Source organism: Bos taurus, chromosome 2 (assembly GCF_002263795.3).
Source record: "Bos taurus isolate L1 Dominette 01449 registration number 42190680 breed Hereford chromosome 2, ARS-UCD2.0, whole genome shotgun sequence".
Taxonomy (NCBI): domain Eukaryota; kingdom Metazoa; phylum Chordata; class Mammalia; order Artiodactyla; family Bovidae; genus Bos; species Bos taurus.
Window position 1 is genome coordinate 99778447 of NC_037329.1, and position 27420 is coordinate 99805866.

Sequence of the window (27420 nt, forward strand, 5' to 3'; positions counted from 1 at the left end):
TGAATTTTCCCTGAGAACAATAATTGTAACCTTTTACAAAGAGTGGATTTGTTCTCAGCAGAGCCAACCCCTCCACCACCCACCCCAGGGAACACAACTATCATTGTCACCCAGAGAAGCCAGCAATGTGAAAATCAGAACACTGCACCTGTTTTTTCACTGTTATCAAATGCCAGCCTGGGGCCTAGCCCTGGTAAGAGAGGTCTGACTTCTAAACCACAGATCAACATAAACTCTTCTAAAAAAAAAAAAAAAAAACAACTTTTGTGTGCAAACAGAGGTTTAGCAGAATGCTTTCTTCCTGGGAGGAAAAAGAGCATGCCTCTTACCATGGAGCCTTCAAGATGTATTTATCCTTTGCAAGCTCAGTGTTCTGAATAGAGTTTTAAGAAGCTTCCCATGATTACTCAGCTTTAGTTTAAGAATGAAGGGTTCATGATAAGAAAGTGATATTAGTATGACAACAAACCTATGTTTAGTATTCTTGCAAGGAAGTAATGACTTGAATCACTAAGAGAAAATTTATACTTTTGTTGACTTTTTAAAATAAAAAAATAGCTTTATAAGGTATATTGACAAGACATTCAGCAGGACACTTCTTCCTATTCTACAGACTGTAAAACAATGTCTGAGGTATAAATTTAGGGTGACAGGGAGCCTATTTTCAATGGGAGAAATATCAATAACCTCAGATATGCAGATGACACCACCCTTATGGCAGAAAGTGAAGAGGAACTAAAAAGCCTCTTGAAAGTGAAAGAGGAGAGTGGAAAAGTTGGCTTAAAGCTCAACATTCGGAAAACTAAGATCATGGCATCTGGTCCCATCACTTCATGGGAAATAGATGGGGAAACAGTGGAAACAGTGTCGGACTTTATTTTGGGGGGCTCCAAAATCACTGCAGATGGTGACTGCAGACATAAATTAAAAGACGCTTATTCCTTGGAAGGAAAGTTATGACCAACCTAGATAGCATATTGAAAAGCAGAGACATTACTTTGCCATCAAAGGTCTGTCTAGCCAAAGCTATGGTTTTTCCAGTGGTCATGTATGGATGTGAGGTTTGGACTGTGAAGAAAGCTGAACGCTGAAGAATTGATGCTTTTGAACTGTGGTGTTGGATAAGACTCTTGAGAGTCCCTTGGACTGCAAGGAGATCCAGCCAGTCCATTCTGAAGGAGATTGGCCCTGGGATTTCTTTGGAAGGAATGATGCTAAAGCTGAAACTCCAGTACTTTGGCCACCTCATGCGAAGAGTTGACTCATTGGAAAAGACTCTGATGCTGGGAGGGATTGGGGGCACGAGGAGAAGGGGACGACAGAGGATAAGATGGCTGGATGGCATCACTGACTCGATGGACATGAGTCTGAGTGAACTCTGGGAGTTGGAGATGGACAAGGAGGCCTGGCGTGCTGCGATTCACGGGGTCACAAACAGTCGGACACGACTGAACGACTGAACTGAACTGAAGAGAAAAAAGGAGAAAGCACTTTTAATCTTCTCCTTTAGTGGAAGAAAAATGTCAATCTTCTAATAGATTTAAATAAACAAACACACAAACTAACAAATGGACAAAAAGATAATTTAGGTGCATGGAACAGGTACACAGTTCCATGCCATCTCCCTGTCATTTGCCCTCAGTTAATACAATTTGTGATCTCAAATTTAGGTATATGACTTCACAAATCCTGACTGTTGACTGTGGCAGTTATCTCTGTAGATACACACACAAAAGTGGAATGTTAATCTTCAAAATGTGTGTGTGTGTGGTGTGTGTGTAAGTGAGAGAGGTAGTTGAGAGAAGGAGGGAGAGAAGAGAGAAAGAGAGGAAAATATGATTGCATAGTTCATTTATAATTTACTCTTACTTTTTCTCTTGGCAGGACATTTCAAAAGAAAGCCATGTGTTTTAAAACATATAAAAGAAAAAGAAAAGAAAACCGAAAGGGTTCTTGTAAGACAGACCCTAGAGCAGTTTGAAAACATCAAATAAAACCCCTCCAGCATGTTTTCCCCATTTGATGCCTTTGTACATTCATTTCAGCCTGTGGGCACACTTCCCATGACATACAAAAGGTTTCAGTGCCATGTTGATAGATATAAATATATATAAATTACTCATTTGCCACTCGGTCTACTGAGTTCCACACTGCTTTCTATAAAATTAATTTCATATGAAAATGAGTTTTTGGATGACAAACATTATCCCAGCCCATGATTAGAAAAGTAGGATTATAACTATTTGATTATATATTCCTAGGATATGTGTCAAAAACATCACAGTATACATGGTTATGCATCAAAGTTGTAAACTATACATACACAGATAAATAAATATATGTATATATTATGTATATACATACATAAATATATGTATCTGTGTATGTGTGCATATTAATGCATATGCATCTATACATATATATTTTACATTTATTTGGAGAGAGATACAATATATGAGGATCTATATTCATATCTAAGTATATATGGAGAGGGATATATAGATATCCTTTTTCTATTGTCTATTAAATATTTATAAGCCTATTTTCTATGCTTTTCTTTGCTCTTCTAATATCTGTTGCTTATTTCTGGTGTGTGTCTGTGTTTATTTTTCTTTTTAAGATTTTGAAATAGATGTAATTTGTTCACTTGCTTGAATTTATTCTTACAGTTGTTTTATAGAAAGCTGATTCTGTAATCTAATGTAACAAGTAATGTTTTATATACCACAACTTTTTAATTTTTAAGTCCTAGAATTCAAAGAATTGAAGAAAAGATATAGAAATAATTGCTAAATATGCATTCACCCCATGCAAACAAGAGTCATGGCCATTGTTTGCTTTGCAGCTTTTCATTAGAAACCCTTGGTATTGTATACAGAACAACAACAACAAAACTATTTTGGAACTTTATGTTGGTTCTATGCAATCACTGGTCTAAGCTGGTGATCACTCTGCCTTACTTACGGGGTGAAAAATATCTACAAACACATGAAACAAGTCTACAAACAATATGTGAAAAGCCATAAGAAGGCTTTCCCAAGCTTTTATCTTTGGAGTAAGGATCCTAATTTTAGAATGCAACCCCTGAGTTTCATGTGGAACCTGACTCTAGAAACCAAAACCGCCTGTCTGCAGTTTTGCCACATCTCTACTGTTTTGACAACCGGTGGTTCATTTCTGTTTCACACACTGACAGCGATCACACACTGACAGGGAGCCCCAGTGGTGCTACAGCAATTGAGTTCCCAAAACATTATCAGCACCAGCCTTCTGTTTCTTTAGACGTTCAAGTTCTCAAACAAACAAGTAGATGTTTTAATTATTTTTTTTTAATCCAGAAAATATATTTAAAAATTAGTCTTAGCTATTTAAAATAAGTCATCAAAATATTCTTATGGCAAGTTCAGTAAGTGAGAGGTGAAAAATGCACCTTGTATTGTTCCTGCTTATTTAGAACTAAGCATGAGATACCTAGGCATTTAAATCCCATTCTTGCTTGTGTAATGGGGATTTGAAAGGATACAATGATTAATGAGTTTCAGATACAGTATAAAAGTAATCTATGGGGAGACAAATTCTTGGCTGAATTGGGAGCTCTACCCAGCAGAGGCATTTGAATAATTTGAGAGGAAATAAGAAATTAAGAAATGAACAAAAATGAATAGGATTTGCTTGGCACCACCGGGAAACCTTGGCTTAAATTCAACATTCAAAAACTAACTAAATTGGTTTTATTGCTCAGCTGTTCTTTTCCTCTCAAAAAGTCATTCATATTTTTGTTGTTGTTGTTGTCATCATTGTTTTCCTGAGGTTTCACAGACTTAGCAGAGGACAGTAAAATAATTTATTAAAGTAACAGTGGGTCAGGGGCACAGTTCTTGAGGCTCTAGCCTACTGTGTTCCCTCTTTAACTGGCAAATAAATAAAGCACTCTTTCCCTCTCCTCCATAACTCTTTCTCTGTATTTCTGTTTGGCATCAGTGCACAGAGAGCCCAGAGTTTGGCAGTAAAAGTGACCTTTCTATTTCTGCTGTTTTCTCCAGCTCCTTCAGTTTACAATATTCAAGGTGCCACAGTTGAGGGTGTCGTGTCCTGAACCCCATCAGCTCAAAGGTGGATGTGAGGAGGGCCACATCAAGTGATCACCATGAACACTAAGAACCTGGCCGGCCCTGTGCTCTTTCTTAAGGCTGCTGAGTACGTTTCCTATGAGTTCATCTACAAAGGGGACAGAGAGGACTGCACAGGGACAGAGCACGTGACCCCATCCCATGAGACTAAGTATTCGCTCCTGACTCCAGCCACAGCCCAGTTGTCTCAGAGACTGAAACTCCCTCCAGGTGAAAGAAGTTAGTAATTAAGGATGGTATGCTGCCCATAAGCATGTGGACCCCAGACTTATTGGATCTGAAGGTTGACTCCTACTAACTTCACCATCAACCCATCAGAAGCATGTCCATGAGCATATCATCCCCTCTTAGAATGATTACTATAAAACTTCTCACTGTCTTCTCCAAGTTAGGACACATGGCTTTGAGAGCATTAGTGCACTGTGGCCCCATTTACTTGGCAAAGTAATAAATCTATCCTTTTCTATTTCACCCCTCCCAAAATAAAAATGGTGGGTCTAGCTTTAATAACACATAGCTAGATGTAAATGCATGTGGATAATATTGCCATGACACATTGTTATAATTATGCTAGGAAATAAATAGACAATGAACAATCAAACCCAAATAAAGTCCCTAGATACCCACATGGAGTTTCATTTTTAATAGCAAGCTTGAACATCAGTTCCTAAGTGTTTAGAAAACAAAAATATAATATTCTCTGCTGATTTGGAAGGGTTAATGCCATGCTCTCATTTGTTCTAAGAAAGGAAACTGAGCACTAAGAAAATATGACTCACACTTTGCCTCAGAACCTTTCCAGGATGATAGATAGCAGGTAGATATCATCAAGAAAATAAAATTAAAAACAAACATAAAAACAGACCAAAAAATGAAAAAAAAAAAACTTTCATTGTAGAATTAAAAATTCAGTACAAGAGATATTAAGTGATATGGCCAACGTACAAGTGGGAAGAAAATATGAATTGTTTATTTGCTAGTGAGATTAGGGTTTACTAAAATTAAATATATCTGTCAATAAAGACCATGGGCTTCCCTGGTAGCTCAGTCAGTAAAGAATCTGCCCTCAGTGCAGGAGACCCAGGTTCAATCCCTGGGTTGGGAAGATCCCTGGAGTAGGAAGTGGCAACCCACTCCAGTATCCTTGCCTAGAAAATCCCATGGACAAAGAAGCCTGGTGGGCTGCAGTCCATGGGGTCGCAAAGAATCAGGCATGACTGAGCGACTAACACAACCACAACAGAACACAGCACATAGATGTGGTAAGGATAAGAAATTAATACTCTTAAATACTTCCACACCACTGAGGATCATATAAAGAAGGAAGAGACAGGAAGAGAACTACCATATATTTTGTGCTAATCACTATGCTAAGTAGTTTGAATTCATTTTGTCATTCAGTTCTCATTTTCAGATGAGGAAACTGATGCACAGGACTTAGATGTTCTTGACATTTCCTTTGTTAGTTGTAGTGCTAGTATGAAATTTCAAATCTATTAAGTTTTAAAAATCAGGTTTGTTATATTATTTCATCCTGCTGAGACTGGAAGAGAGCATATAGGAAATACTGTTTGCATAATCTTAGAAACATACCTTCTCATCTAAAAGGCATATGATAGGTTTTAGTTTTGATCATAAATCAACATTATCAGGAAAAACATTTTATTTCTAGATGAAGATTCTTTCAATCATTTTACTTTTGACCTCTATTCTTTGTTACTTTGCCCTCTCCAAAACTATTTCCTACTTTATGGCCACATTCAGGGTATATTTTAGATACAACAAAATCTACTTCATTTTGCTGTGACTGTTTTTCATTTCTTCATGGGTGAAGTGCTAACCAGAGTACATAACAACCAGAGTTGGTTCTTATAAAAATATCACAGATATGCATCAGTTCAGTTCAGTTCAGTCACTCAGTCCTGTCTGACTCTGCGACCCCATGAATCACAGCACGCCAGGCCTCCCTGTCCATCACCAACTCCCGGGGAGTTCATTCAAGACTCATGTCCATCGAATCAGTGATGCCATCCAGACATCTCATCCTCTGTCGTCCCCTTATCCTTCTGCCTCCAATCCCTCCCAGCATCAGAGTCTTTTCCAATGAGTCAACTCAATATGCATAGATATTTATCAATTTTCAACTTCGTATGCCCTTTTTATCTTACTGATTTTATTGCATCTTGTTCACAGGACTTTTTCAACTTTACAAAGTAGTTGATATAGTCATTTACTATTTTAATTAGAAATATTTTCAAAAACCATTTTGGGGGCCATAACTTTATGTTTATCTACATAAGAGAAATTTTAAAACACTATTTTTGAACTTTTAATCCCTATTAGTTGGACAATTATATATGTCTCATTGTCTCTTTAAAATTCTAAGATTTTTGTGATTCAGAAGGAAACTATTTCAAAGTCTTCTCTGGTATTGAAAAACTTACTAAGTCACATTTTAATAGATTAAATGTAAATGAACTGAAAATATACACTAAATCTCTCTCTGATTTAAATTTAAATCAGACATCAGAACTGAAATGTATGGTTCAACAAATTCTATTCAGTTTTAAAGAGTTTTTAATATTTCATATTTAATAATAACCAAATGTAATATAAGAAGTCACTGTCACAGTAATACGTATTAAATACATAAAATACTTGGATAGCTACTTAAATTATGCAGATAATCTTTAATGAATGGGAGTTGATAACTTATTTTGCAACCTCTGATGTATTTATTTTGCACAAGTGATAGTTAGATTTTCTTAATTTTTAAGAGGCACTTGAGCCAAGACACTAGTTCTTGATCCACCCCTTTCCCTAAGCACCACAGGGCTGCATTTGAAGCATGATACAATTTTAATTGCAAAGATTTATCATTATGACATGTAATTTCTAACTACACGAAATGACAATGTAATGCATAGGTGTGAAATTGAGCCACACATTGACTATGCGAAAAGTGATAGCAATGACATAGGCTGCTGCTTTGCTCCATTTCATTTTTCTAAAAGACATTATCTATAAGTAGACCATGTACTAACTACTTTATTATCTCTACCATCTTTTCCTTGCAAAACTACTAAATAATATTGTTTGAATGACCCTATAAAGCACATATCAAATTTCATAGTATTTGGTAGATAGTGGATGAATTTGGATTACTACTGGGTCAGACATGAACTCTAGAACTGCTTTTGTTTCATTTTCTTCCCTTTTGTAAATAAGAATTCAAACCCAAGCATATATAGATTAATATATATTTTAAAAAAAATCTTTATAACAACCTAGAGGGGTGGGAAGGGGTAAGAAGTGGGAGGGAGGTTAAAAAGAGAGGGGACACATGAACATTCTACACTGACTCATGGTGATGTATAGCAGATGCCAACACAATAGTGTAAAGCAATTTTCCTTTAATTAAAAATAAATGTTTGAAGAAAAAACAGAATAACAAAATATCTTTAAAATGTTTCCTCCCTCTCTCTAGAACCTTGAATAAAATCATTTTTGAAATAATACAGTAAAAAGAACACTAGACTAAGGCAAGGATCAAAAAACTTATCTTGACCAAATGTACAACTTTTGGAGCTAAATCAAAACAAAACACGCACCAAATATATTTATTTAATCTGTGTTTTAATTTTTTTAAATTCTAGTGTTAATTTTTAAAAGGTCATGAGGTAAGTTCCCAATTAGAGCACTTTTTAATTCTGTTAATATACTCTATCAGTTTAGTTCCTAATATCTGTAGGAATAAACCTAAATGGCCTGTAAAATTATTTTTCAATATCATAAGAAATAATTCAATTCACTTATGCAATCTTCATGTTTTTTAGAATAATTTAACTTCCTTAGTAAACTATCTACATTAACTAAAGCTTCATTAGGAAATAAAAAAGAAAGACTGAATTGAGGAATATGACCTCCTCATATGAGTAATTTCACAGATTCTCAATTCATTCACACATAGCAGAAGATGATAAAAGTTCAGTGTCATGTGACCTCCTTCCTTCTCAGAAGCTCTGTAGCATGATGATAAAGGAAAATCTGGAATTATAATAACTGGCTTCAAATCTGAACCTCATAGATTAAGCAACAGGCCTTTATGTCTCATTGCTTAATTTGAAAACTGCAGTTTCTTCATCTTCAAAATGGAAATAATCACAGTAACCTACTAATTGGGGTTATTATAAGGATGAAGAGAGACAATGTTTATAAACCAGTAACTTACACACAGCAATACATATTATTTATGAATGCTATTATAATTTTTATTTATTTATTTTTTAATCTAAATATTACTTTTATTTTTTTTAATTTTATTTTATTTTTAAACTTTACATAATTGTATTAGTTTTGCCAAATATCAAAATGAATCCACCACAGGTATACATGTGTTCCCCATCCTGAACCCTCCTCCCTCCTCCTTCCCCATACCATCCCTCTGGGTCATCCCAGTGCACTAGCCCTAAGCAATAATAGTAGTAGTCATATATATATGCTGGGTTCTGTTATACCATATAGATATTTTGTTTCCTAGATTTATTATGCTAAAAAGAGCAGCAACAAAGATACAAAGACTAAAAGAATTTTAGTAAAATTCTTTTTTACAGTTTTAAAAAAGAATTTAAAGCTTTACAGTTTTAAAGCTAGAAAATTCATAATAGTAAGTACTTGATGAGACATCAACAGATGTTTAATTCTACATAATACAGAACCACCTCACCAAATATTAAAGCAGAGTGTTTAGATAATTTGGAAACTATTAAAATTGAAATTATGCTTTACTTTGTCAATAGTTATCACAATATACTCATTAAATGTCATTTAAATATTGAATTAAAATTTGAAGTCCCTTTCATAGGAGATTGAAAATACAAAATGGTCTTTTCAACACCAGCTTTTTCCCACATTACTGATACCAAAAATCAAACCTCTAATTTGCATCACAGCACTAATGAAATTGAGTGAACTGAATCGTCCTCAAAGGAAGAAAAAGGTTACAGGTTATCATTTTTTCTTCATTTTTTCCCTGCAGGTATTCCTTACAATTGTTGTGGTTATTATGATTTAATAACTAACACAATTTGACTTAGTTTACAATAGAATTACAGCTAGAACATATAAAATACATTTTACAGAAGGGTCATAAAGTATTAAGGGTGGGAGGAGGGTAACATACTATGGGATCTAGAATAACAGATAAAAGCATTGCACTGAGCTTCCAGGTAGACTGGTAAAAAAGATACAAGTGAAAACATTCTTTTTTTTTCTCTCTGATATTCTATAATAACCTTTTATATATTACCAAAAGAGGAAAGTTTAAGGGAAATTTCTAGAAAAATGTTCTCTTTTTTTTTACCTTTGAAATAATTTTCTTCTCTTTTGCTGGTAGAGTCAGTAACCAGCTCAACTCAGGAAAAAACCCAACAATTCAAATTTCCTGGTTAGTATTGTTTATTACATCAAAAGGTGTTAAGCCATGTAAATTCACATTTCTCTATCTTCTGATAGATATAGATAAATGGCAAATACCACTCATATTTTTTGAAATATTGGCTATTTCTATTGCAACTTGTTTCAGATGCTTCCACAGCAAACAGTTTAACAATTAGAAAGCAGCAGTTTTGCTATGATTCATGAAAATAATGTTTGTTGTATCTCTATTTTGTTTACATATGATTAGTTTATCATTTTATTCTGTTGAACAAAATGCATACATATTTCATATTTAATATTGTTAAGACTAGATTTTTCCATACCATCTTTTACATTCATACTGGGATTTTACTTTTTCTTTCTTTTTTTTTTCCAGTGTGGCCTGAAAATAGTGATCAAAAACTTTTTTTTACAATTGATGATGACTTAGATTTGGTGAAATATGGTAGTTACCTATTTGACAAAACATCCTATAGTAGAGTTTCTTTTGTTACTAATTTGCTATTAAATAAATATTATATAATGAAAAACTTTCAACATAAACTGGACAATCCTAAAGATAAGTTATTGTCTATGCCAGAAATAATTCTGATCAGACTTTTCAATATAGTTTCTCTACTATAAAAATCATTATAATCTCCTAGTCCTTAGGTTTTTCAATTAAGTTATTTAAGACAGAGACTTAGGGACCTACTTATAACTAAGTGCTTTTAGTCTCCCCTGTGAGGCGCAGAGTAAAAATCTCATTTTTAAAAAGTCAGATTTCTGATAAACAGAAATCCTAAGTCCTAATACCTAGCAGCTTAAAGCATATTAAGAAGCAAAGCATGGCATCCAGAACTCAGCTTGCTCAAATACAATATGGTCAGGCACTAAATCATAAATGAGAGCTTTTATGTTATACAATTTGATCACCTAAGTCAAACATGCTTTCAATGACTGTAAAAGTCGACTGTTTCTATTATTCTTACCAAAAGCATTCTTCCTCTCCAATATTATAATAATGACTAATATTTATTTCAGGAACTGCACTTAATGCCATGTGTGTGTGTATGAGCTCAGTCGTGTCTGATTCTTTGGATCCCATGGGCTGTTGCCTGCCACATTCCTCTGTCCATGGAATTTTCCAGGCAAGGATACTGGAGTGGGTTGCCATTTCCTACTCCAGGGAATTCTCCCAACCCAGGGATCAAATGAGTGTGTCTTGCCTCTTCTGCATTGGCAGGTGGATTTTTTGCCACTGTGCCACCTGGGAAGCCCACTTAATGCTATATGTAAATTATAATTCAACTTTCACAACTGTCTTTCAAACTACATGCTCATCACACTCATTTCAAGAGGAAATTAAGGCTTAAAACATCGAATAACTTGCATCTAAAAAGGATTTGAATGGAGAGCATCCGGATTTAGAGCCTGTGCTCTAATTCTTTCTTCATGCTTGTAAATTTCACTGCCTCCTGCTTGGGTTCAGAAAATATGTTATCCTTTTAAGACTTTACTGCCTGATTGCCACTAACCACACGTGGCTATTTAAATTTAAATAAATTATACTATATATAATTGAAAATCAATTTCCTTCATCGCACTAGCCACCTTTCAGGTTCTCAGTAGCCACATTTGGCTATTGACCACTCAATTTATGGAGCAGAGACTGAATGTTTCTATCATCACAGGAAGTTCTATTGGACAGCTCTGCTTTAGAAGGTAAACTAGATTAAAATGGGGGGCACTTGATCCCATAGATGCTTGACCAAAAATTAATATATAAATAACTGGGGAAAATACATTCCCAATGCTTTCACATTGCAGTTGGTGGGTAAATATTTGTCAGAACTATAATATTTACTGAGAGAAGACAGGGATGTAGAGATAATTTGGATGAGCTCATATCTCAGCACAATGTCTTGAATATACAAGTGGAAGAAAATAAAGCTAATAAATATTTGAACTGACATCACTTTCCAAAAGAATCCTGAACTTTCACCGGTAAAATGGGGTCTATTAATAAACATCTGAATCATGGTTAAGAGAATAGTAACTTCTATTTTTAAAAAGCTGCAGTCAAATAGCAATAGCTATAAAATTAGTTAATAAATAAAATAAACTTTTAATAGTTATAAGATTGTTTATAAGATTGTCATTTTATGTGTTTGCTTGTATTTTATTGTGAACTCACTTAACATTTCCCATTCATACATTCATGATGTATTCAAGTATTATGTAACAATTAAAATCAAGAAGGTCTTACTAAAATATAACCTTAATGTCTTCTGTTCAAAGTTTGAATTTTTCATGTTTATAGCCATTTTAATACCTTGCTGACTGTGGCCTCACCTGGAGAAATTGTCCTATTTCTTAGGAATGGCATAATATGAAGAAATGAAAAACAAATCTAGATTCTAGAATAAGATGTCCTTATTAACCACAAACCAGTCAATCCTAAATGAGATCAAACCAGTTAATCCTAAAGGAAATCAATCCTGAATATTCATTAGAAGGACAGATGCTAAAGTTCCAATACTTTGGCCACCTGATGCAAAGAGCTGACTCATTAGGAGAGAGCCTGATGCTGAGAAAGTTCGAAGACAGAAGAAGGGGATGACAGAGGACAAGATGGTTGGATGGCATCACTGACTCAATGGAGATGAATGTGAGCAAGCTCCAGGAGATGGTGAAGGACATGGAAGTCTAGCATGCTACAGTCCATGGGGTCGCAAAGAGTCAGACACAACTGAGGGATTGAACAACAATTAACCACAAAACTTCAAGCTTCCTTTCCTTAGATGTAAAATGACAATAAAGAGTCTTTCCAGGTCAACACTAACGAGCTGTTTGTGAAACAAAGAAAGGGAAACTTGAAACATTTTGTAAAGTTTGAAACTCCATGACAATGTGGGATATTAAAATCATCATGCCTTTGATAAACATGGAAAGGCAACAACATGGAGCCTCGTTTCTAACCTCTGACCTAGCATCTTAGCATCTGCCAAGAATGGGGCTGCCTCCTCTAAGTAAACTTGTCAAAGATCTCACATAGTCTTTATTCTCATTAAATACAGTTTCAGGTTCTCCCCAAATATTACTCAAACTGATTCATGAGTTCCAATTTGATTCCAGCAAATCAGAATGTGCCATAATCTAATGATTCTGGGCCCAACTTGTTTGGTAACTGGGAATGATGCAGAGAATTTACCAGCTCTTTTCAGTCGAGTATCTGCAGGTCTGGGCTTCCTAGGCAGCTTAATGGTAAAGAATGTGCCTGCCAATGCAGGAGACACAGGTTGGATCCGTGAGTAGGGAGATCCCCTGGAGGAGGGCATGGCAACCCACTCCAGTATTCGTGCCTGGGAAATCCCATGGACATGAAGCCTGGCAGGCTACAGTCACAAAAAGTTGGACATGACTTAGTGACTAAAAACAATAGCAACAATTTGCAGGCCCAGCAAAGCAAATGTGAAGAGGAGGTAGATATTCTGATATTCTTACGTCTTTCCTCAGAGTCAAATCATGGACTTATGGTGATAACAAATCCGTTTCTCTCACTGCATTTCAGACCCTGAGGAGCAAAGAATTTCCTCCATTTTCTAAATGTCATAAGCAAACAAGCATGCTTTCTTAATAAATGGGCTTTAATATGGGAGTTTGTTGACCTTACATATTTTCTTAGAATATATATATATATACTTTCTCTTAGGGAAGGGAACATACAGATCTTGGTATATGTTAGTGACAAGAAAGAATAATGACAGGTTTAAAGTCTCAAGTAGGGAATTTTCCTGAAAGAGTCCCATTAAGCTAAATTTCCTCAGCTTTTCCTAAGTATGCTATAGAGATGGAAAAGAATGCAGTTCAGAGAATGGGAATTTTCAGGAACCCTGAATGGGAGATAAACCAAGGGTGTGGCTTCTTATGGCCTGAGTAGATTATCTTAGTACCTGTGACAGAAAACATGATGGCTAGTGAAGAAAAAAAAAAGAAAATGGTCTTATTCCCTGGAGATTCCCCCTTCCCGTGTTTCACTTTTCCAGTAATGCTCTCTCTTCTGATCAGTGATACAGCAGAAGAAATTCCCTTTTTACCTTCATACGGTTCCATAAATTCACTTATTAGTTCTCTAAAGCTGAGTCCTAGAAATCTGCTGAACTGGTCACTCTCTCTGATCCCATAATTATAACATTTCCTTTCAACTATGTTTCTGTCTTACTTATATACATAAATGTATTGCTGTCGTTTTCATTTTTCTAGTTAATGCACACTGTTTGACATGACAAGCAAACAATCTTCTTTAGAAAACACTGGCTAGAGTATCAATTTTAGAAATTGTGGACCTGATCTAAAAATTGACACCTTCATAAGAATGTGCCACTCTTCACTGATTCCATCTGACTCACAGGATTTTCACTGTAGGTTAGTTTTGATCAGATCATTTTCCAAGTAATTTACCTTAAGCTAGGAATATTCTTTGGATCATTTTGTTCCTGTAGATCTCATAATATGCTGAGTGCTGCTTCTTATGTAAATATTGGTAGTACTTTTGTCAAACATCATATTTAACAGCAATCCCCGAAACAGGCTAGTTGAACCCACTCAAACATTACTAAGACCTTTCCCAGAGCTGCTGAAGAACGCTTAGTGACTCTACTGTCAGTAAAAGAACTTAGAATGAATATGTCTCTTGTCTAGGTCAAGACAAATGTCAGGGCCAATGAAGAGTGAAACATGATGATGGGAATTTGAAATGAAGGGCTAGGGCAACAGGTGCTTGGCATGAGACACTGAAAGACAGGAAAGAAGAGCTGTGAAGTACCCAAGGCAGCAATCAGACTGAAAGTAGTCAAAGAAAAGCCTCAGGCTTCTCACTGCCAGAGAAAGAGATCTTATACTTAAAGTAGTTTCAAAGTAGAATCAGGAAGAGATGCTGAAATTCGGAGCATCCTTTTGTCTCAACAAGTCACTTTTCAAAGCCGCAGTGAAGCAATAGGCATCTATCTGAATATGCAGAAACAGGTACAATTGTTTTGTCAGTGTGTTGACACAAAGGAAAGCTAAAAACAAAACAATACAGAGAAAGAGCACTGAGGTTTCCTAAGTACTCTCTACATGGAAGGTGCTGTGGTTGACAAGTTCCCTGCTTTATTTCACTAATGCCTCTAACTAACACTCTGAGGTAGAAGTTTCCTCGGGTTTAAAGATGAAGACTCTGAGTCTCAGTGAGACATGCTAAGTGATTATATGACATTTAAACTGATTTTTCTGGTTCCACATCTATGCTTTCTGACATACACTGAGTCAATTACAGGTGGCCTGTCCATTACAAATTATTTATTTGAGAATTAATAATGCCAAAGTGGGTTAGGAAATTTAAACATTAAGAGGTGCTGCAATTCTTTGGTGTACTATTTTAATTAGTAGCCATTACATACTCAAAGGCAGACATTCAGATGTATTTCTCAGACATTTCATCAATTCAGATGTTGTATTTCCTAGACTAAGCATTTTATTTTATTTTTAGTCTAGGAGAATTCAGTAAATTTAATATATCCTTTACATTATTATCGTGGGCTCCTCAAAGTAACTTAAGCATTTTACTTTTTGATTTCGTCCACATCTCAAGTAATTAAGATGACTCAGTACACAGTTAACCAATTAAAATAGTCATCTATATTACAGGCATTAATATATGAATCTATAAGTCTAAGCTGAGTGCCAAAGAATTGTCACTTTTGAACTCTGGTGTTCGAGAAGACTCTTGAGAGTCCCTTGAACTGCAAGGAGATCCAACCAGTCCATCCTAAAGGAAATCAGTCCTGAACAGTCATTGGAAGGACGGATGCTGAAGCTGAAACTCCAATACTTTGGCCACCTGATGTGAAGAACTGACTCATTTGAAAAGACCGTGATGCTGCGAAAGATTGAAGGCGAGCAGAGAAGGGGACAGCAGAGGATGAGATGGGTGGATGGCATCACCGACTCAATGGACATGAGTTTGAGTAAACTCTAGGAGTTGTTGATGGACAGGGAGGCCTGGCATGTTGCAGTCCATGGGATCGCAAAGAGTCGGACACGACTGAGCGACTGATCTATCTGATCTGAACTTTCACCTACTCAAAACATATATTCTCTAATTCATAAAGTGACAATTTAAATATTCAATTTGAAATTTGGTGTAAAAAAACAAATGCATATCTTAAATTTGTACCTAGGTTATCATCATTATAAAAAAGGATATAGATACTGGAACAGATGTAAGTACCCTTAGGTATTTCTCAAAGATTCCTTCATATCTACAACATAAAATATAGATTAAATTGTATCATATTGTCCACCATTACTAACAGATGAGGTAATTTTATAAATTATAAAAGAGCAAAATAAGAGTGGTTTTTATGTCCCATATAATAAAATAACCTTTATATTTTGGCCAGACAGGTGACTAAATAAGTAGGAGCTCATCAACTTAAGGTTTTAAATATATTAAACATTAATTTGAATTTCAAGTATGAATGTTTGTTTAAGAAGGAGCTGATAAAATCATCAGAACATCATCACTGAGAATGATTAAGAAGAACCACAGCACATGCAAGTGACCTTAACTGAGGAAGTAGTAACACATTCTCCCTGTCCCTGCCCTGTAACGCAGCGATGTCATTCCCAGTGACCTGAAGGTGAATATGTGTCTGATGGGAAACACGGATGGCAGTACGTGCTGTCTCTTGACCAGAAAAGGACGATCAGTGTAACAGGGCACTGAGAGCTTGCCAAGACACGTTCCTTACTCCATTTTGGATTGTGTGTCATATGCTTAGTCTAGGGGCCTTACCCTTCGCACTTCCCCACCTCATTCATAATGGACCAGGGAAATGTGAGTGGCAGGAGGAAGACAAGTCTTTCTGTTTAGCCAGAAAACACGTTTAAGTACGGTTCTTGTCTTTGGTCATAACCACAACAAAAGTAGCTAAGTGAGATCTGTAGTAATGTTTATCGTCCAAGGAATAGCTTCTGGTGAGCATCAAGCTAAATTAATAAAAATGCATAAGGTGAGGAGTTAATTTATATACATGTAAGTGGTATCCAACTATTAACCCTTATATATGACAGTCCTCATGTTAACCAAATATCCCTTTTACACAAAGATAGAGTTTGCAGGAGCATACGTACTATTATAAAGGCATATCATTCTAAATATTATTCTAAAGTCAACACAGAAAAAAAGATTTCAGGAGAAACACAAAATATGAATATATCAAAAAGCCTTGAAATGTCAATCTCAAAATTATTTGCTATAACATAGTACTTGTTATTTATTTTGTTGAAAGTGCTCAAAAAGAAAATCTTGCTCAAAAGGAAAATTCATGATAAATTATTATTGTCCTTGTAATGGTTTACCATTATATAAAATTGATATTAGACAAAATGGTAATATGGAAGAAAGTTCATTCCCAGCATCTTGCTTGTCTCTGCACTCTTTTATACAAACGTTTCCATCCAAGGTTTTTTTTTTTGTGGCTCAGCTGGTAAAGAATCTGCCTGCAATGCAGGAGACTTTGGTTTGATCCCTGGGTTGGGAAGATCTCCTGGAGAAGGGAAAGGCTACCCACTCCAGTATTCTGGGCTGGAGAATTCCATGGACTGTATAGTCCATGGGGTCACAAAGAGTCAGACACGACTGAATGACTTTCACTTCCATCCAGGCTCCTAACGTGTTCTTTTCATTCCTATATCAACCGGAAGTATATTTCTTGTCATTCAATCATGAACATATCTGTACTTTTCCTTCTCTTCTCTCCAGGAGATAATAAATGAATGAAAAGTATTTGGATCAAGTAAGGGTGAAGAGGCTAAGCAGATACTTTGCTACCATTCCTTAGTATCTTTAATTAATTAGAACTTTGTTTCTCAAACTTTAATAGTTATCAGAAATATTGGAGGGGTCCTTAATATACATATTGGTGGGCCCGAGCCCCAGAATTTACCATCCATTAGGTCTCAGGTGAAGCCCAAGAATCTGAATTTATAGAACAAATACCCAGGTGATGCTGATACTACAGGCCCCTTAAGAACTGGGTTAAAAGTTTAACTCACTACTGCAGTTAGGCAATGAGGTATGGGACTACTTAGCAGGTTTTCTATTTCCCTTCACATTATGTGAACCCTGAGTCTAAAATTAGGGCTAGCCCCAGTAGTTCCACCCTTAATATAACATTATATATCTTCTTTTTTTTGTATAACATATCAACAAGAAAAGAAAGCTCTTTCCAAAACCCAAAAACAATCTTACCTAAAGTGAACTACAATGTTTGCTTACTAGTTTGATCAAGTTACTTAGGAGACTAAATTCTCTAAGATATTACTGTAGAGCAAATTTTATCCCAATTCCTTTCTGATAAAGAGTTAAGTAGTTACAAGTCTCCTGTCCTTCCTCGTATATTCTTATACCCAAACATGGTGGTACTTACTGTAAAACTTCTGATTTTCAAAATAAGAGTAACACTATTGATCTTATTACCTAAAATATGATCAATAATTCTAGACTGTCTCATGGAATAGTGTTGGCATGTAGTCATCATTCATATTATTTATATATATATATATAAAATTTCCAAAATATCTAAAATTTCCACCATTTATTTTACTGTACTTTTCATTAATTCATATTCAAATAAGAAATTAATAATAACTGTTGAATAAATACTTACCTTTTCTAAACATTTCAAATAATTATTTTACTCATTTATTAATTTTCCATCTTTACTGCTACACAGGAAAATATTATAAGGTTTTCTGGCAATTTAGGGAATAATATTTTTAAGATAATAATGCTATATTTTGATATGAAACTAGTCAATCATAAGTAAGACAACAGTCACAATAACAAGACATGGTGGAAGCTAACAGAAAAGATATACTCAAATGTTGCATAACTGTGACTAAATAATTCCTTTTTTATATTTTAATAGTATTGAGGTTAAGTAAATGTGGAAATGAATAACTCTTTAAAGACTAATTTTCTTTGTGAGAAGATTCTTCAAATAGCATATATTGTGGAATAATAACATAATCATATGTTATAAGATTTTGAAAATAAATTTATTCAATTTTTCTTTAATATAATCAGAGGAAAAGCAAGAAGAAAACACAATGTGCTTTTGGCAAGTTTTAATTGGATCATGTTATTTTTGGATTCCTAATTTCAATCATTCAATTTTTCTCTATTTCCAAAATTCTTCCTCCTATCATTATTTCCATGCAAGTAGCAATTTAGTCAAATACCCTGCTCTTCAGTAAAGAAAGTATTTTGAACTAAAAAAAAGGTAAAAATGTTGATGAAGGATATAAATTCTGGACAATTTGCATTTACCATTATGTCATGAAGTCTATAGCAATCATGTCCAAAATAAATAACATAATCATCACTCCTTCCTTCATCTAAGATACTCCAATTTTAGTTCACATCTGTATAACTATCAAGCTACTTCTAACTTAAAATTATATATTTTATGTCTTCTGCAAATATATAAATACATAATTTTAATAACCTGACAATATTAATCTTATTTGTTTCTTAATATTTTAAGGCAATACTTCTAAAATATTTCAAATTCCAGTATCAAGAAACATGGCCACTTTGTGGACTCAAAGACACACAAAAAATATATTAATTTTGCATTTTATTAATTCAGGTTAAATTAATAGTTCAAACGCCTTTCTCCCACTCTGATGTAATTACTAATTAGCACATTTTTGGTTCCAGGAACATGTAATAAAATTCATGATTAAAATTCTTGTACCAATAGCTTCCACCATAGGCTTTATGAACTCTGAACTACATGAACTGAAAAGACATCAATGGAATTGCAAAAGCCAGCTTATAACACAGAGTCCTGCACAGAATTATTTGTAGCAAGATGATACCTAATTCCAATCTTAGGGGGAAAAAAATCACTGATGATTAAAGCTTTCTGAGGAAGAACTCCTTATGGCACTTAGTGAGTTGCTCAGTAAAAGAAATCAAAACTGTATTAATGTTTTGATTAATGTTAAAAACATAACATTAGATATGTTTTCCAAAAATAAGAGATTGTACGAAAAGCTAGATTAATGGAACAAGATATAATAGTCTGTGTATTTACTGAGCTTTAACGAAAGTGAGAGTTAGGATGTTATTGCAGAGATTTGATGATATGGTCCACTATTCACCTGAGACTACTGAGCAGAGCATTCTTAAACCTGCTTCATATCTGTTTTCAGTCACTGAGCATTTCCTTAGCGTGTACTTCTGCTCAGATGAGATACAGTCATATGCTATCCTTCAGATTGCATTTACAATATCTGTACATAAAACTGGGGCAATGTAGAGCATCATTTCTCACAAAATGAATAAGTAGTATTAATATGTATTTCAATGCTTTATAAAGTTCCTCAATGTAATACATGCTGCAGAAACCATGTACACATTTGTGTGTGTCTATCACACTATATTGATAATACATGTATATTTGCTGTTTTGTATGTTTTCCTTACCAGTCAAGTTCTTCAGTCCAAGTTCTTGAAGTCCAAAGTTTCCATCTTTTCTGTAGTTTAAAAATATTGCCAAGGCATATCGATCCTCATAAAGCTTTGTCCCACGGATAATGCGTAAGTTCTCCAGAGGCAGATAGCGAAACTGATTAAGAGCCACCAACACGTAGCCTGTGACTTCTCGTATAGACTGAAAAGACACAAACGATGGCCTGTGTCAAACAATTTAAAACTGTCAGTATGTTTACATAGTCAAGTAGATAAAATTGAGTTATTTAATTCTAACTTTCAGCTTTTAATTGAATATACTAATTTCCATACCATATTATAAATAATTGCCTTGACACACAAGATCACAAGGGTTAGAATTTCATTTGAAGAGAGGGTTGCATTTTATTTTTAAGTCAAGAATGTGTTTACAGTAAAAATAATTTACTGAATTTTATTGTATGAAGTACTCTTCATGTCTGAGATCTGAATATAATTAAAAGAATAAAGATCTCATTCTCTGACAGACCAAAATTAGATAAGAACACATAACTATCAATCCTTATATTTTAAAAATAAACTGGTAAACTTATCACAAAATAAAGTTGCATTAATTTGTAGACTGTGGACAGATTTCAAGCTGCTATATTATTGTTTAATTTTATAGAAATCAAAGAACAATTGTCTTATATCAATATATTTCTGACTATATACATATATAATTCATATTGTACATATATGCATTAGATACACACAATTTGCATTAGATACTGATTATGGTTTCTAATTTAATTATTAAAACAATTTTTATTTTAACTGTATGCTGTTTAAATGTAGTTGTCTATAAGTTAATTATTTGAAGGTTTGTGAGATATTTTAAAGCAAAAAAAAAAAACTCACAAAAAGACTTTAGGCTTCATCTAAAGCTATAGTTTTTGATAAAATACATATAAATAAAAGTCATGTCCAACTCTTTGCAACCTCATGGACTATACAGTCCATGGAATTCTCCAGGCCAGAATACTGGAGTAGGTAGCTGTTCCCTTCTCCAGGAGATCTTCCCAACCCAGGGGTCAAACCCAGGTCTCACACATTGCAGGCAGATTCTTTACCCACTGAGCCACAAGGGAAGTCCCAAATGCATATAAGAACAGTAATAAATATGGGTCTTATATTTTAAAAAATATATAATTCAGAAGTGTGAACAAATGTGATATTATTTAATGCCAATTTCAGACTATTTTTAGATCTCTTTATGTCAGATGTCCCATCTTCAGGCTTTGGTCCTCTGTTTTTCCCTGTCTACTCTTACCCGCTTGTCTTCCAAACTATTATTACCTCCAAACTCCTGAACTCCAGATTCATATCCAACTGCCTACTCTGCATCTTCACTTGGATGCCTCACAGACTTCTCAGATACACATACACAAAGCTTAATGTCTGTCAACCTTCCACATCCTACCAACAGCCTTTGTCACCTTAGCTGATGTCAATTCATCCTTCCTATTATTCAGGCCAAAGTCTTGGGGTACTCTTGAATTCCCATTCACATCTATCTTTAAAAGGATTAAGGATCCAAGCATGTATGACATCCACTGGTATCCTCTGAGCTACCATCATTCTTTATCAAGATCACTATAATCGTCTCTGCTCTTGGTGCCTTCTGGTGTATTCTCAGTAAAGCCTAGCCCTGATATTTTAAAAACATAAATCGAGTCATGACACTTCTTAAAACTGAAATGTCTCCCAAGTCACTCACAGTAATAAAATTCTGTGAGTCAAATGAGTCAAAACCTCTATTTGTGTTTTCCCATAGAGAAACCACTAGTCATAGATGTCCACTCAACAACTGAAATATGGTTAGTATGAAATGAGATATGCTGTCAGTGTAAAACATATTATGGATTTCAAAGATTACATGTTGAAATGAAAACATTTTAGATAAATTGATTTATATTAGCTGCATTATTAAAGCTGAATTTACCTGTTTATTTGTACCTGTATGTTGTGGCTACATGGAAATTAAAAATTACATTTTTATGCCTCTCATTGCATTTCTAATGGACAACTCTGTACTATATGATCTGTTCATCATTCTTTTTCTGACTTCTCTTTTTAACTTTAACACCTTGCTCACTCTTTCCAGTTTTGCTGGTCTTTTTGTTGTTCTTTCAGTATGCTGAGCATGGTCCTACCTCAAAGTGATCAGTGCAATTTTAAGAGCCTGAGTTTCACTCCTTCTTGATATCTTCTTTGCTGATTTTCTCACTGCCATCAGGTTTCTGCTCAAGTTTCACTTTCTCAGTTGAGATCACCTCTGATTGACCTATTTAATATGGTGACCCTCCCACTTTTACCCACTTTCATCTTTTTCACTCCCTAACATACTGTATACTTTATATATATACCACATTTAATATTTATAGTCTTTCTCGCCTTTTCCCAGAATATAGGCACTACTAGTACAACCATTTAATTTGCTCACTCCTGTGTCCCATATAACAAGATCAGTACTGTTACTCAGTAAGAGATCGACAAATGTTTGTTAAACACTGTGTCTCTTCACTGGCCATACCTTCACCACTAGGTAGTCTGAAGAGTCAGAGGATACCCATCTGTAGCCTGCAATCTTCTCTTCTAGACAGATCATGCTGCAAACCTCTGTGAACCCAGAATTTCATTCCTCAAAAGCCCACTCCTCACCAAATATTTATTTAGGGTCAGTGATATCATCTTTCCCAGCTGTGTTCTGTCCACAGACAACAGACTGTGCCACCAATGTGAGTGCACCAAGGAAGGAAGGGGTGGTCCAGGGGCAGATCTTTAAGGGGGAGTGTGTTTAATTAAATGTTTAAGGGGGAGTATAGATCCCGGATGTGTGGGCCAGAGTGTCCATTCACTTCTGTGCAAGGCCTCTCAGAATATGGATAGAACTAAGTGATGTAAGGGCTACAAGCTGAAGGCCATCTCTCTATATACGACCATAATCCTGAGGAGTCCAAAAATTCTAACATTTCACTTGGCTTTTCAGGTTGTTATAAAGATATATTTGTCAAAATGGGAGATAGAATTCATTTGATTGAATAATAGTTGCTTGATTTATAAGTAAATAATAAGCCACACAACAAGTAAGTCCTCATTTATATTCTTATTCCAGGCCCAAAGGATAAACACACTACCACTGGTCACCATGACAAGTATAATGCAAACAGAGAGAGGTGGTGACAAAGTGGCAAGAGAAACATGAAACTACTCATGTCTGGCATCAAATCGGGAACTCTGAGCCACAACAGGAATTCCTGAGACACTGAGCATTTTGGATCGAAGAGATGAATGGAAAAGAGGGGTTAAAGATCAGCAGAGGCATGCATTGCTTGCATGCTACAGCATGCTTTAAAACTATACCTGTCTGACATTGTATAGCTGCAGAGCCCTATGAGTTCTCCTCCAACCACTGTTAAAAATGATTGAGCTAATATTTGTTTGCATTCTTAAAATAGAGATCACAAACTCTTTTTAACATCATTTTGTCCAAAAGTAAAATTATTTCATTCATTATAAAAACAATTTATTTTTAGCTTGTATATAATAATTATCAAGTACTCTGGGTTACAGTGATGATGGCACTATGATAAAAGTTGGAGTATAGGGTATAATCAATATTATTAATCCTTTGGCTAAAACGTGTTATAATATCCATCATTCTTCCTAACAAACTCATGATTAGCTCTAACTTCACCTAGGAAGTGGCTCTTTTTTAGTAAAAATCTATTGGCTTATCATAGGATAGAAGGTCACAGGGATGGGATTATTAGAGAAAACACAGGTGAAGCACACTCAGGAAAAAGAAGAGGTTTATGAGCAAAGACACAATGTCAGCAGAAATTCTGCAGTGTTTATTAGAGGGATAAACTCTTTGTAGTTATTAACTGAAAAAGATGTACCACTTGGCATGGGCTTTTTGGCCACACATTAGCAGAGGCTACAAATAACCTACAAATAATGAAGACTCTAGTATAAAAAGTGTTATAGATATGAGCAAAGAACAACAGTGACCATATAAAGATCAACTAATCATAGAAGAGGGTGCTCCAAGTGCCTTTAGCCAAATGAGAAAGTAAGATATAACTAAGAACATCTTTGCATTCACATATTATTTAATGTATGTAATTATTCTTAGAAACGTTTTTATTATCTTCATGAAAAGTCAGGTTAAAAACAACAGTTACTCCTTTGACCAGATTCTGGGACTGAAGGGATTTACTGATTTAATTGAGATTTTTATGTCTAAAATGAATCTCTTTCATTATCCATGCTGCTTATTTATTACACTCTGGTCTTGCAAAATAATACATGTAACTTAAACATTAGCTTAACAAATAATTATTCTGCTATGGGAATACTGGGGTATCATGGTATGTTCATGTTGAGAAACCATATGTTCAAACCATTTTGAACAAAGCCACCCATGAGTAGGTGATATCTAATTTATTCATGACAAATTTTCTGATAATAATGATGGTAGAGATGCTATTCACCTCATCCCAAACATCCCTTCTCCCTAGCCAGCTAATTATGTAAATATTAGAAGAAAGATTATAGAAAATCCCTCAGTCAAAAATTTATTGCTCTAGCCTTTTATATCCGGAGGGTCTCATGGAACCAAGTAATTTTTAAAGAATTATAGGAAATGAATATAAAATGTTACATTTAAAAGCCACAAATATGGCTTGAATTTGTCCTAGCTTCTTTTTTTTTTGTTTTGTTTTGTTTCTGTTTGTTTTATGGAATTTATAGTCACATTCTTGTAGGTACTCTTAATACCCTGCCATGAACAAATATCTTGAAACATCTCAGTAGGAAACTCCACTGCTGACGACATGGGCTACAAGGCATATTGATTGCAAATAAAATTATAAGAAGAGACTTAGTAATGGTAAGGTTGCTTAATGCTGAAAAACAGCCAGTAACATGCTGCTGCTGCTGCTAAGTCGCTTCAGTCGTGTCTGACTCTGTGCGACCCCATAGACGGCAGCCCACCAGGCTCCGCCATCCCTGGGATTCTCCAGGCAAGAACACTGGAGTGGGTTGCCATTTCCTCCTCCAATGCATGAAAGTGAAAAGTGAAAGTGAAGTCAGTCGCTCAGTCGTGTCCGACTCTTAGCAACCCCATGGACTGCAGCCCACCAGTAACATAGTTTTGAGTTAATATTGTCAGGTCACTAGGCAATGTGGGTGAAAAGTCAAGAGATATCTAAGTGCCAATTAAGCTCACAATATCTGATAAGGTCAAATAATCATGTTAGTTATCCACTGTTCCTCTCCTTTCAGCCACTAGAAAGAATGTGAATAGCATGGGCCTTTTACTTTCTAAAAACTATTTAAATAATAAAGACTATTTTGAAACATATGGACTTATCTAACAACCTCCCCAGTATTTTTATATATATATATACACACACACACACACACAGACACACAGACACACACACATATATATACATATCTTACATATGTACATATATATACATATATATTTATATATAAATGTATATATATATAGAGAGAGAGTTAAACATATGGTAAGAAATGTGAGCTCAACTGCCAGGCAAAGCTGGGCTGTGCCTTCCAGCTTTGTGGTCTTGACCAAGTTGTTTATCCTATCTGAGCCTCAGTTTCTTCATCTTAAAAAGTAAATAGCAAATACCTCTCTTATAAAGGTGTTATAAAGAATAGAAGATATAAGGGACATGTCTGTAAGAGTTCAACAAATGCTAACTATTATAAGTAATGTTATCTTTGTTAATAGCTAAGGCAGATGAACTATCTGTGGACAATCAGAATTGAAGACAAAATAAAAACCATTGCTCCTAATTTCTTTTTCATGTGGCCTTTGGTATTTTTATATCTTACCTCTTCAACTTCTGATTTATTCCTAAATTACAGAATTGGTTCCTTATATTGTTTCTGTGTATGCTATGGCCATTAGAACAGACCCTGGCACTGAACAGATGGCTGTTGAATTAAAAAGTAGAATGCAATGCTTAAGGTCTTTTTAGATATTGTTTTTCACTAAAAATGATTCAATGACATTTCTGATAATTAAAAAAAAAAAAACACATTATTTGAACAACACAATCATGACTGTGTCCAAGGACCACAACTCTAAATAGAAATCATTAGAATGCATCAGAAAAGAGAAAACTCAGGCTCTGGTTCTGGTTCAGTTATGTTTAGCCTTAGGAAACTGCCTATTCTGTCAACTGAAGACTGAATGCCTACCAATATTCACCCACAGTTATCCCGCTCCTTGTGTAAGCTGCTGCTGACTAAAACTGACTTTCATTGTCAGTGTATGCCTCCACAGAGACTTTGTTCGAGTGAATACTACTGACAATCATTAAACCCTTACATGCTTCAAAACACATCTAATCCAAGGAACAAATTGATATCCACGCCACTGGATGATGGAAATAAAAAGAAATGGAAAAATGAAAGAAATTTGACCAACTTCTCATACCATATTAGCAGTAAACCTAGGGGGGGAAATGCATGGTTTGTTCTGATGGACATAAATTTATAACCATTTTCTCTTACAAAATACTTAAAGAAAAAAATGTGAAAACTGCAGTTATACACTTTTCAGGATATGGTTGTCATTCAACCAAAAATTAGAAGAGATTGTACTGATTCACTGGGCTTTCCATTTACCTTCAGATGATTCCAGAAAAATCAATCTTTATTGTTTCTAAATCTCTATTGCATTTCACAATTCTTATAACCACTGTTCCTTTTTTTATTTGAAATAATTCCCTATTCTTTAATCATAGTTGATTTTCTTTAATTTGGTACTTAGTGAGAATAGTGAATAGTTCCTTAAATATTCATTTACCTTAAAATTCAGGTGATTGCAGTACCTCACAATTTTTGAATATTTAATCAGGGGTTAGGGACAATTTTGCACACATTAAAAATAATAATACATTCTTGGCTAAATGCATAAAATGTTGTTTTCTAGATTTTTTTTCCTATTCAAATTATATACCAAACCCTTGTTATTTTTCTTTACTATAAGCATCTTTGAAGATAACACCATTTTTTGTTAAGACTTTCTGTAGCAAGTCAAAATAGTTCTGAATTCTTAACTTCTACTCTAGTGTCTCTAATGTACTCACATCCAATTAGATATCATACACAAGTATTCCAAACTGCCATTTTAATATTCTTTTATAATTATGTAAAATGTACAAAACTATTGAGACTTATTGTTTCTGGACCAAGGTGTGGACTGGGAAGATCCTGAGTTTGCTCCTTTTTGTGGACCCACTGAAACTACAACTATATA

General features: G+C 34.8%; 1 protein-coding gene across 6 annotated transcripts in view; it reads right to left on the reverse strand.

Annotated features, from left to right (window-relative positions):
• The window catches only part of ERBB4 (erb-b2 receptor tyrosine kinase 4), a 1290018-nt gene that overhangs the window by 560603 nt on the left and 701995 nt on the right, over positions 1-27420 (reverse strand). For all 6 annotated transcript variants that reach the window (XM_024981511.2, XM_010802290.4, XM_059878936.1 and 3 more), the window contains exon 3: positions 20091-20277. In XM_024981511.2, coding sequence (XP_024837279.1) covers positions 20091-20277 — 187 coding nt within the window. The remainder of the gene's footprint in view (positions 1-20090; positions 20278-27420) is intronic.